The sequence below is a fragment of the Limanda limanda genome, chromosome 1 (genome assembly GCF_963576545.1).
Source record: "Limanda limanda chromosome 1, fLimLim1.1, whole genome shotgun sequence".
NCBI lineage: Eukaryota > Metazoa > Chordata > Actinopteri > Pleuronectiformes > Pleuronectidae > Limanda > Limanda limanda.
The window spans coordinates 5,951,373-5,963,157 of record NC_083636.1 but is presented as its reverse complement, the minus strand read 5'-3'; the positions used below and the strand labels follow the sequence as shown (position 1 = coordinate 5,963,157).

The 11,785-nt window shown below is 43.6% G+C and overlaps 1 protein-coding gene across 1 annotated transcript; it reads left to right on the top strand.

Annotated features, from left to right (window-relative positions):
* bnip3lb (BCL2 interacting protein 3 like b) lies at nt 1–11,264 on the top strand. The gene is made up of 6 exons (XM_061066969.1): nt 1–235; nt 4,603–4,834; nt 6,371–6,449; nt 6,810–6,913; nt 7,575–7,724; nt 9,305–11,264. The coding sequence occupies exons 1-6, from the start codon at nt 157–159 to the stop codon at nt 9,351–9,353; spliced, it is 693 nt and encodes a 230-aa protein (XP_060922952.1). The 5' UTR covers nt 1–156; the 3' UTR covers nt 9,354–11,264.
* Nucleotides 11,265–11,785: the final 521 nt, after the last annotated feature.

The window sequence follows — 11,785 nt, the reverse complement described above, 5'->3', positions numbered from 1 at the left end:
TAGCTTCTTCTTCTTCACCTCCTCCTTCCTCCTCCTCCTCTTCTTCTTCGTGCCTTTCTCTCCTCGGCTGCTCGGGGAGCCGACTCGGACTGAATGAGACACGGAGACTTGTGCATTGTCTTTTTTTTCTGATTCTTCTCCTGCAACAACCAGACGATGTCCTCCTCCTCCTCCTCTTCCTCTCCTCCTCCTCTTCCTCCTCCCGGGGACAGCAGCGCAGACCCCGGGCTGAACGGTAAGCCCCCCGGTGTTTGCTATCGATGATGTTTATTGGTGTTAAAGGAGGGTTCGATTCCCCTGCTTGTGTTCTGTGGAGCAGCAGACAGAACGCCATGTTCCGTGTTTATTGACAGTGGGAGAGCCAATAGGCTTTCGACACGCTGGAGTGACAGGCGCGGCAGCCAATCAGAGGCTTACGCGGAAGGGTGGAGGCGGGGCTAAGGTTCGTCAACAAGGGGATGGAAGAAATGGACAAAACTGGGGATGTGGGGACGTGCAGTTTATATTTTTGAAGTAGTTTAAGTGTTTAACAGACAATATATAACTTGACACGAGGGCAGGGAAGATATTTAAAGTTTAAACACACATTTAGTGTTTTATTACTCAATATTTCCGATTTAAACTATGTTTTCAAAGTGTCATCCTCTTCAAAATGTACCTTTACTAAGAAAACTATACAAATATCAGCATTAGCAGTTATATTATAAGAATATATATAAAAGAAAGCAAATTGACTATTAAATAAAATAGATTTCTTGAATCAAATATAAGAAAACACTTCTAGGATTCATGGGGGAAATAATCCATTTAAAAGTACATACGTGTCAATTGTTAAATAGCTGATAGATTGAATTAGCATTTAGCTAACAGCATTGTACACACACAGCCTAAGTGAATGTATGTGGAAATGTTTCACCTCTTATATAAACACATAAGACCTCAGCTTACATATTCCACAGGGACATAAACAAAGGCCTGTTTATTACCCTGCTGCACTGACTCTGGTCTGGTTTAACTTTACCACACTATGGGGGGGCCGTAACTCCGCGTGCTATTTATGGCCCCGGTGACTAGAGGACAGACGTTTCAGACGTGCAGAGTGTCGGGGGGGAAAGTGTTACAGAGCAACCTGGACGGGAATCAAACTTTCCAGACACCAAGGGATTTTAGTGACCCAGTTTTTCATCAGACACAGTTTTGTCGTTGTGTCTAAGTCTGCTGTTCCTGTTGTGTATCTTGGAACAGTGCAAGCTGTAGACAGAAAACCCGAGGCCTCCCCAGGGTCTGGGGTGAGCGACGTAACATCAGGCTAAACCCCCGGCTGCTGGTTCACATTCATAGGATCGGATCATAATGTCATCAGCCCAGCTACTGGCCAATCAGATCACTGGAAAACCTGACTTATAATTCCCATTGGATCCTGACACGGACAGAATAGTTTACAATGAGGTGACAACTAATAAGGAGCAGCAGATATTCTTATAGAAGTTTATTCAGTTTGTTCCTCCAGACTTTCAATGTGTCCACACGACTTCTCACAAACCATGAGAGAGTTTATCAAATTCATAAATACATCTTATAAAGAGCTTCATTTTAATTTGAACACAGATTCTTTTATTCCTGACAGTGTTGATGCTTTTACATTTTTCCCATCGCTGCAGGTTAGAACACTCTGGAGACTCATTAGAAATGAATACCTTTTATCTTTAAACTCCAAAAATATCCACAACCTATGAAATATATTTGATTTATCATAAAGTTATAAACATTGAAGTCAGATTGACCTCAGACAGCAGAAACACCCTGACATGAACTTCTCTATCTGCATCACATGTTCATAACAGTTTGTTCAGCATCAGAAAACGAGCAAAGATACCAACTCAGTAGGAAACCGATAAAATATTTGTATATATTCACGATAAATCCTTATTATACATTTATTAAAAGTAAACTTTCAGGTATCAAGATTCAAGATTTTTTATTGTCAAATGAACAGAGATAACATGAAGTAGTCACTGTCAATGAAAAGCTTGGGTCACACACTCTCTTTAAGCAATGCTCAGTAATTTCAACCCAAAAAAATAAAATAAAAATAGAAATAGTATAAAATAGAATAAAATAGAATAAAATAGAATAACAATGGAATAGAATATCAAAAATTTAAAATAGAAAATAAAATATATACATCTAAATATACATCTTTACAGATGAATGTTCAATTTGTGCAGTAGTGCAAATATTCAAATATGCTTATCTTCCTTCTCATGATATCATGCTAGATACTTTATTTCCGGCCCTGACTATGTTTCCTGATAGTTACAGACTCCACCTCCTCCACAGGGTCGCACTTGTAGCCAGTAAGGAAACCCCAGAGATAAAAGTGAGCCTGTTGATAACCAGTAACAAGATACAGGGCTTCCAGGACGTCCAACGTTAATCTCAAAGAAACCAGATAATAACAATGGTATCATAGTTATGTTGAACTAGCTTCATAATACAGAGCTCTTATGGGAGACACCCTGTAAACACCACAGACGGATCAGCCTTTAAAACCTGTCAGGGGCCTTATAATCCTCTGCTACCACATTAACCCAACACCATCTTTACTCAACTAATCCAGAATAATTTAAACTGACAAATGATGCAATAAACAGCTGATGTTGTTGTTGTTGTTGGCGTTGCTACGACCAGATCACGTAAACAGTGAACAGTACATCCTGAGATGTAGCCTCCGGGACAATAAGACCCTTCACTTATCAGAAGCAGCGTCACTGTTCAGAGTACCAATGCACTCCACTGTTGTTATCTGAGACCACTTTATTTTTGGATTTTTCCTAGAGCTCCCCTGCCAGTGTCATAAATGTTTCGATCTAATACCTGGGAATCCTCAGGCAGCCTTGGTTCCTCCCGCCTGAGCCCGAGCATCCGTGGATCAGAGAGGTCACACCATGTCTGCCTCCTCTAAACCCGCCCGGCAGCTGATAGCGGCTCCGCGGACACGGTGTTCACAGGCGTCGGCTCCATGGCAACGTGGTTTTAGTCCACGGAGCGGAGACAATGGGATGTTCGGCAGCAGCTTGGCTCGCTGTCCGCCGTGTAATCCGCAGGATGAGTGCAAGTGCTGAGTCCAGGCCTGTGTCTGGGGGGGGGGGGAGGGGCGGTGGGCCTGTTGACCTGAAGCGTGTGAAATGCAGTCGCCCGGAAAGCTCATGTGGACGCGGTGTTTACATACTGTTATGATGGGGTCATGTGACCTGCTCTGGAGGTTTTTTATGTTTGTGAAGACAGCAGGAGAAAGTGTTTTTTTGTGTGTTATTTTTAAAGGGACATAATGACGGCAATCAAAGCACTTCCTTCCTTTCCCCTGCGTCTCCGATTGCTTGTCCTCGTTAACCTGCCCTTCCTTTATGTATCTGTAACCCAGCGGTGACCTGCTCTGCCTCCTCGGCTACCAGTGCACGCAACAGCTCATGTACAAACAAGGAGAGCGTCACATATCACAGTCGGGAGCCACATGGAGCCTGAGCACGTACACGGCCAGGCATTTACTGGCCTTTCATCACACAGCAGTAAACAGGGCCTCACTCATGAACTTCTTTGACTTCCCCGGCTGTCGGCCTTGTTGTCACCTCCCTCTGTGGAAGATCAGAAAATCATTATGACTTCTTTGTTCTTCACGTTTTGAGTAAAGACTCCTCTGCTCCACTTTGTTGGGAGTGCTGGATACTCTGACATGTCAGAGCAGGAAAAGCACAGTTAACATGAACGATCCCTGCAGATCCAGTTAGCTGTGCCAGTTCTCACACTGATGCTTTATGTATTCTGGCTCAGCAGGACACTAACAATTTTAAGGAGCCAACATTAATCCTTCGTTTATGAAAAATCTACCATCTGCTGTGAAAAGATTTCTGTCCGTGGTCAAACTATCGCTTTCTTCTCTCTCGTTGGTAATTCAGATTTTCTGTCAGAAATCGACCCCTTGGTTAAAAACTGTTTACAGACACAAACTGTCTGCAGAATTTTGTGAGGACATTATCCCGAGTCTGTCCCCACAGGAGGAAGGACATTGAGTATAATTTCCGTTTTCAGTGTTTCTGTTTACAGTACACTAACACCAGTTGGCTCTTGTCACCAAAAGCTCTCGAATCTCATAATCTTTCCAAGTTGGCATCTTCATCTGCCTCTTCTACGTGTACATATCAGATCTCGCCCTGAACAGGATATTGGCTCATTGGTTTTAGCTGCGACTTAACACTGACTCCGTCTTATCAGGTAACGCTGAAATTTGTGTATAGACACTGGGGAACTCTTCACAAAGCAAAAAACAGCTTTATGATTATTATGTTGTAACATAGAGCAGTCCAGTTGTTCAACATAAATTCTGTTGTAACATCAAAATGGAAATAATGCATAATTGCAATAATTAAGCCACAGGGGTGAAAACATAACCTCCTTGCCGGAGGTAAAAATAATAAATTGTGTTTATATGAGTGAAAATAATTAGAACCTGGTAACATTAATCTTCAATGGTATCATTTGAGCCTTTGCTCAGACAGTGGTGAGTGAGTGAAGTTAAAGTGTTCCTCTGTTGTGCACCACCAGGGTCCTGGGTGGAGCTGGAGATGAACAGAGTTGCGGCCAGCTTGGCCCTGTCGTCCTCCACAGGCGGCCTGGCCCCGGCCCTGCTGCCCCTTCCTCAGGTGGAGGAAGAGGAGGCCATGGTGGGGGGGCTGGAGCACGTCCCGTCCTCGTCCTCGATCCACAACGGAGACATGGAGAAGATCCTGTTGGACGCCCAGCACGAGTCAAGCCGCAGCAACTCCTCGTGTGACAGGTAACGCAAAGAAGCCGTTCAAAGCACAACACAAATCTGAAGATTAAAGTCCCTGGAGCTTTGTAGTTAGTGGGGAAAAAAATTATGTATTTAGACTAAGTAAAAAACACAAAAACAGTTGATATTGTGAATCTAGTTGAAGACACAGGAATTTCCACCACAGTTAAAAAGTGAAAAGACAAGTCATGAGTTTTTGGGTTCATGACTCGCGGACGATAAGGCCACATGGGGAAGTTGGTACTTGTGTAATGTTCTCCTCCACTTTCACTAGGTTAAGGGCAGCCTGGTTTTAGAAAACACAGCACAGTTGAAGCAAAATCACTTAATTCTTACCCTGGATGTGATGTGAGGATCTTTAATGTGAGTCTCAAACTGCTCCTCTAACTGCACGGATGGTGCGATGGCCCCAAAGAAGCAACTTAACTAAAAGGATTTACATATAATCACTTATATTTTTAAATGAAATAGTCCAGCAGCTTCCTCCTGTGTGGATGCTCATAACAACCCAGTAAAAGCTCACTGGTGTAACTGTAACAGAAAAAACCTTTTTATAGGAGATGTTTAATGTTGGACTTGACTCTTCAAAAATCCTCAACTTTCCTCAGCAATCTAATGGAAAAGTAAAACAACCTCATAACCCAACAGAAGCTCCTCTGTCATAATTACACCCCCGACATGTTGAGTCAGGAGTCGAGTCGGCTTCTGAAAATAAACGGATGTCTTCCATCTGAGCGCGCCTCCCATTTTTAATAATCCTGACTCTTCGGGTCGCATCATGTGCTCGTTTGTAATCCACGGGGCTGCGATGAGGAGGAGGTCATCAGAGAGCGCGGCGGTGAATCACCTGAGGAAGGCATATTATTCAAAACTCAGAATCAACCAGCTGCTCTGACACAAGCCACAAAACAAACAGTTTCTTCCTGTTGTGTCTTGGATTTCCAATTTATTTATTCATAAGGAAATGAAAGATGAAATCCAATAAGTTTATTATGAAAAAGCAGAAGAACAGGGAGTTGCAGAAAAATATGGCAGTTAATGCCCAAATGCAGGTTTGTTTCATCGAACACAACAAAACAAAAGGTGGATAATTGCTGCCGGGTCTGAATGTTTAGTCTGCGTCTGCTAATTATCTAGAAATCTGTCGTTATGAGGCACTGAGTGCAGATTGATTTTAGCATTAAGCTGAAACACAATGAGATAAAAGTGTAAATGTGTTTACACTTTCTATTTCCCAACACCCCCGTGCACTTCCAAACAGTTTTGATGGGTTTTTAGTACTTCATTAAACCCTTAATGGCTACTGTTGCTATGGTTACCTGACGTGTAATATCCTGTCTACACTGGTTTGAAGTCGTTTTTTAACACTTCTGAAATCAGCTAATGTACGTTTTTGAAGTGCTTTGCCTTGTGACCGTATCGTACGTGTGTCATTCCATCTCCTTCGGTGTGTAAAAGCTTTTTAACTCGCACGTGAGCATTTCAGGCTTCATGGTACCGAGTCTTGTGGCTCATCGCTGTTGACTTCGCTCCCCGCAGCCCGCCGCGACCTCACAGTCCCCAGGACGACGGACAGATCATCTTCGACGTGGACGTGACTGGCAGGAGAGACAGCCAAGTAAGCGCCTCCCGGGCTCTCCATCAGTCTGTTGCCCTAGCAACCCTGTCTACTGGCGCTGAAGTGGTTTGTGTGTGTACACCTGAATGACAGCTGCTGCCTGCCTTTAGTTTCTATGGCGATGGCCGTTGAGCCTCTTTTGCCCAGCTTGTGTCGTCACTTTCACTCTTCACAGTTTTTTCCTCTTCTGATCTTTTGTCAGGGCTGAAAAAAAACTAAAACTTGTTTACTTGTGGTTGTTTTAGACAAACCAACAAACATACTGTGCAGAAAGTGTCTTATTTGTGCTGAATGATTTGTCCTCAGAGACATCTACTCTGAGCCAAGGTCTCTAAACCAGGTGTGTGTGTGTCTCATCAGTCAGAAGAGGACGTCTCGGACAAGGAGAGGGACATGGACATCCTGATGAAGGACGCAGATTGGGTCGCGGATTGGTCCAGTCGACCGGAAAACAACCCCCCCAAGTAAGTTTCAGCTCGGTAAACAACATCAGCAGGTCTCCGTGGCAACTGAACACACACGTCTGCTTGTTTGTCCTGTGGATGCAGCTGTCCATTATTGTCATTATGGTCGTTATAGTAATAGAATCAAATAAAGCTGGTCTAACGCTGAAATATTAAGGCAGCTGTCAGGAGTTGTCTTTGAAACTCTGATGTGACTTGTTAAAGAGTGACTTGTTAACTAATTTAATTGACAAAATAAGGCTTTTATATCACAAAAATCTGGGGAAATGTTTGTCACTTTTGTCTGGTGTAGATAATTTTGTTCTTGACAAAATCAAACGGTTCCATTTCATATAAAAAGTGATGAAATCTTGCCCTTGAGGCGCATTCGCAAATGTTTCCTAGTGAAATGACGTCATAGCCTTGAGACTCTTCACCCAGACTCTGTCGTTATATAAAACTTCTTCAGGCCAGTTAGCCAAGAGCAGTTAAATGGTCCAGTGTGTGTTTGTTTGTCAGTTTACAACATCAAGATATGCATCAGTCGTCTGTGCTGAAACATGACCCGAGACCTATTTACTGCTTAGATATGTTAACGTTGACTAACAGGTGTTTTGTGTGTGTGTGTGTGTGTGTGTTGTTGTCAGATAGACTCTAAAATGTCTTGTGTGTTTATCTACAGGGAGTTTCACTTCCGTCATCCTCGCCGCTCAGTAACGCTCAGCATGAGGAAGACCGGGGCCATGAAGAAAGGAGGCGTCTTCTCTGCCGAGTTCCTCAAAGTCTTCATCCCCTCGCTGCTGCTATCACACATCCTCGCCCTGGGGCTCGGGTAAGACACAGACACAGACTGTTACAATGACGCAGGATTCATGAAGTGATTTTCAGTTCCTTTCAAGCAATGAATGAGAAACGACACGCTGGTCCAGTGGTTAGCACCGTGGCCTCCCAGCAAGAAGTGTCTCTGTTCTAATCCTGGTTTAAGCGGGGTTTTGTTATGGTTCAGGTCTGTGAGTCTTGGGTGAAACATCGTGGACAATGGAAAAAATGTATATTATATTATTTCTGTTTTCATTCAGAAATATTACAAATACTCGTTTTTTTGGAAATTCTCTTTTTATTTAGAAAGGCACATTTCCACCACATACGTTAAATACAGCTTTAGTCTGTCAAGGACATAAGAAAAGATGGATGTAGTAAGTTTGGGTGATTTTGTTCATACTGCCTTTCTGGAGTTTTGTTTTATGGACCTAAACTACTCCATGTAGGAATAATAACAGAGGTAAAGAGAACACAACCGGGGAGCGCACATCACATCAAAAAAAAAGGAGGATCACACAAAACACAAGTATATTCAAATAAAATCAGATCTAACTGGTTTTACATACTCAGTCCATTTGGTCCAGGTCTTATAAAAAATGTCTTTCTCGACCTTGAGGGAAAAATATATCTGTTCCATAACATAAATCTCATACACAATTTCAATCCACTCATCAATGGCGGGAGGGTCCACTTTTAACCATTTCCTCGTAACACATTTCTTACTAGCTGCCAACAGTATAGCGAACAGTTTTTTGTCTTTTATGTTCCACGTTTCAAACAATATATTGCCCAAAAACAAAGTTTCACATTTTAATGGGATGTTCACATTAAATACATTGCTAATATGTTTGTGGATCTCTTCCCAGTAAGACCTCATTGCTTGGCAGTCCCAGAAAATATGGAAGTGGTTGGCTCCAACAAATACTCGTTTTAGGAAATAATAATACACAGTAATCTGCCCTAAAGACAAGAAATCTTGAATTTCATTTTCTTAAAGGTTTGACTATTGATAACATGAGGTTTTGATTTTCTCCTGTCAACAGTTAAGTATATTTTATTAGACACAATTTCGAATATTTCCCAGTTGTTGATAATCCCCAGCAGGGGGAGCTGTAGAGCTGCAGACACGTTGGCAGAGTCCTCGTCTGACAAACTGTCGGAGCAGCTGCACGTCTGCACACCTGCCGTCTCGCAGCGAGCGCCGTCTCTCACAGGAGCCGCCGCTGTTTCGCGATAAAACACTTTACAAAAGTCCCGGCTCCTCAGTCAGATAATGTCACATCAGTGAAACAGGAGACGGCAGCGTTTTCCTGGACGTGATACTGTTTGCCAAGCGAGTCGTTAACAGACCTGTCATAACATCCCTGCTGGCCCTTCTCGGGTTTCTATGGTTACACAGCAAAGTCGGGAAACCAGTCAGAAAGTCGGCGGTTTGGAAAACCAGTGACTCAACGTTATTTTCAGTGAATTTATTGAAAGGTGAAGACAGAGTAATGACTGTAACTGGAAGAGGAAATACTTCTCATACCTTGTTTTTCCACAGGAGGATTAGATTCAAACCGGGCTGATTCTAAATGTGTTTTCTTTCAGAGTCTACATTGGAAAGAGGTTGACCACGCCCCCGGCCGGCTCCTTCTGAGGCTCCGACTGAAGAGAAGTGCCTGACGAGTGGCCACGAGTTTGGTTTTTTTGTGGGGGGGGGGAGAAAGTTTTGCTGTCGTGAAAAGAACGAACGCCCGTCTCTCCCTCCTCTGTCCCGCCTGCTCCCCCTCCTCCTGCCCGAGATATGACATGATCCCTCCCTCCCCGCCCTTCTTCGGCTGTTCTCTGACTCTTGATACCCCCTCCCACCTCTGTCCCCCTTCCCCCCTCTCCTTTATATCCTTCAACCATTTGTATAAGCTTTTCGATGAATGAATAAGGTTGTATTTCCTGTGTTCAGATGTTTTTAACGGGTGGGTTTCCAGGGAGGGTTCGCAGCATTTTAATCAAACTCTTCCACGACACACGCTGACCCATCGATCATCTGACACCGAGGGAGGATCGTCCGGTTTCAGGACCGACCACAGATTGTGCCACAAGTCGCCCGACGCTCGACCCCAAGAAAAAGGGGGTTCGACCAAATTCAGAGTCGGCAAACCGAAAATGTGATCATGCCTTTTTGAAAGTAGCCCTTTTTGTTCAGCTTCTTAAGGTATTAATGCCTTATCTTTTTGTATTTATTACACAACAGCGGTGGTTTATTGAGAAGTTGTAATGAAATGGAGTTACCACAGTGGCCATCACGAACCACGAGCGCTCGTCAATTTGCACTGGGGCGGGGGGGTAGTCCGAGGCTCTAGAAGAGAGAGATTTATACAACACTTTTTTTTGTGTGACGGAAATTCAAATAGATCCGATTCTGCAGCCAAAGTGACAAAAACTGGAATCCAGTGTGTGTCCCTCTCAGTGTGTGTACTAACAGTATTGTGTGGTCGGGTTTTTGGGTAACAGAGATGTTTGGTCCAGAGGGATTCAGTCACTTGTTCAAATGAGACGTCTGGTCCGAGCCGCTCGCTTCCGTCGTTCTTTGACTCCACGTCGGGCTGGATATTACTGAGCTGTGTTCTTTTCATTAAGATTTTAAATCATTAGAAAGGATTTGATCCCTCAAAGTTTGAAAACATGAGATAAACAGGATAGACTTGTGTTGAATTTTTTAGTTTTCCTGATTTTTATTTTGAATAATTAGTAGACAAGACCGGGTTTAAAACAATATTGATTTGGATTTGTCCTGAAATCCACCAGCAGCCTCTGAGAAACAGATTTTCACTCATTCAGGGTGTAATTAATTTATGAGAGCATCATTTCTTTTTACTTAAATTTGAGTTCAAGTTGTGAAGCTCAACATGACAAATTCTGTTTGTAAATGGACATTTGCCTCGTCCCCTTATTTAAATAAACGAGCATTTTGTTGTCAAAGTTTCAAGAGAAGAAAATGCTAACGAAACCTCAGACTGCTGAAGGAACATGTTTAGTTCCTCATCAGAACTCGATCTGGAAGCTTAAGATGTAAGAACTGACTCGTCAACATCCGCCTGATGCGTTGTAGTGACACGTGGAACCCTGACCCCAGGCCGACTCGAGGCGGGCGGCCATCTCTGATAAAAGGCCCTTTATCCACCAGCAGTGACCGTGTTGGGGCGGTGACCTTCCTGTCGTCTTCTCCATTTCAGCCGCAGAGATACTGCACTTTTTTGGGGGGTTTTGTTTCTTTTCATGTGCGACATCCATGTTTCTGTCTGTGTTCGTACGTGCAGCATCTGGAACTGTGAGTTTTAGTTTTTCCTGAACTCGTGAATGCACAGAGCGGGAGCCGAGACACGTTTTGAGAAAAAATAAGGTGTGATAATCACAAACCCCCTATTGATGATGGCAGGGCCTGATGTGAATAGGAAGTGAAGGTGCGGAAAGACAAGTGTTTGTAATGATGCATTTGCTTTGATTTTCTTTTTCCCATTACAATGAAAAAAAGATAAAACATTTTGTCATTAAACGTAACCTGAAGCTACTCCCGTGTGTTTTGGCTTTTTCTGTTGCTTCATCCGCACCATGCAGCCGGCTCAGTCCTCAACCTGTTGTTTTGTGCGTCTGGTCCGTTTACACACAGCTGAGCCCCGGAGGCCTCTGGGCTCCACAGGAAGCCACATGACGCTTCCCAACTCGCTGGGAATTCCTGCATGCTTTGCCTCACAGTGACAGAATGAAGATACCCGGATCGGTTTGAGGAAAACAGCTGAGGTGAGGAGGGATCGAGTTCAACTGAGCGAGTTAATCCCAGGGTCTGCCCAGACGGGGTTAGAGATTGTCATCGTTTGTCCTGCTCTGACAAACGAACCTGTGAGTATAAATAAAACGTGTCAGGAGGCATCGAGTTGTTCCTGGTAGAACCCCATCAATCACGTGACCCTTGACCTTTAAGCTGTTTGAAACCGGAGCCGAGGACGACCTCATGTCAACGCTGATTTAAACCATTTGAAAGTTCTCAGTGCGGCTCCTGGAGAAAACGTCTTTCTTACCTCACACACAGTT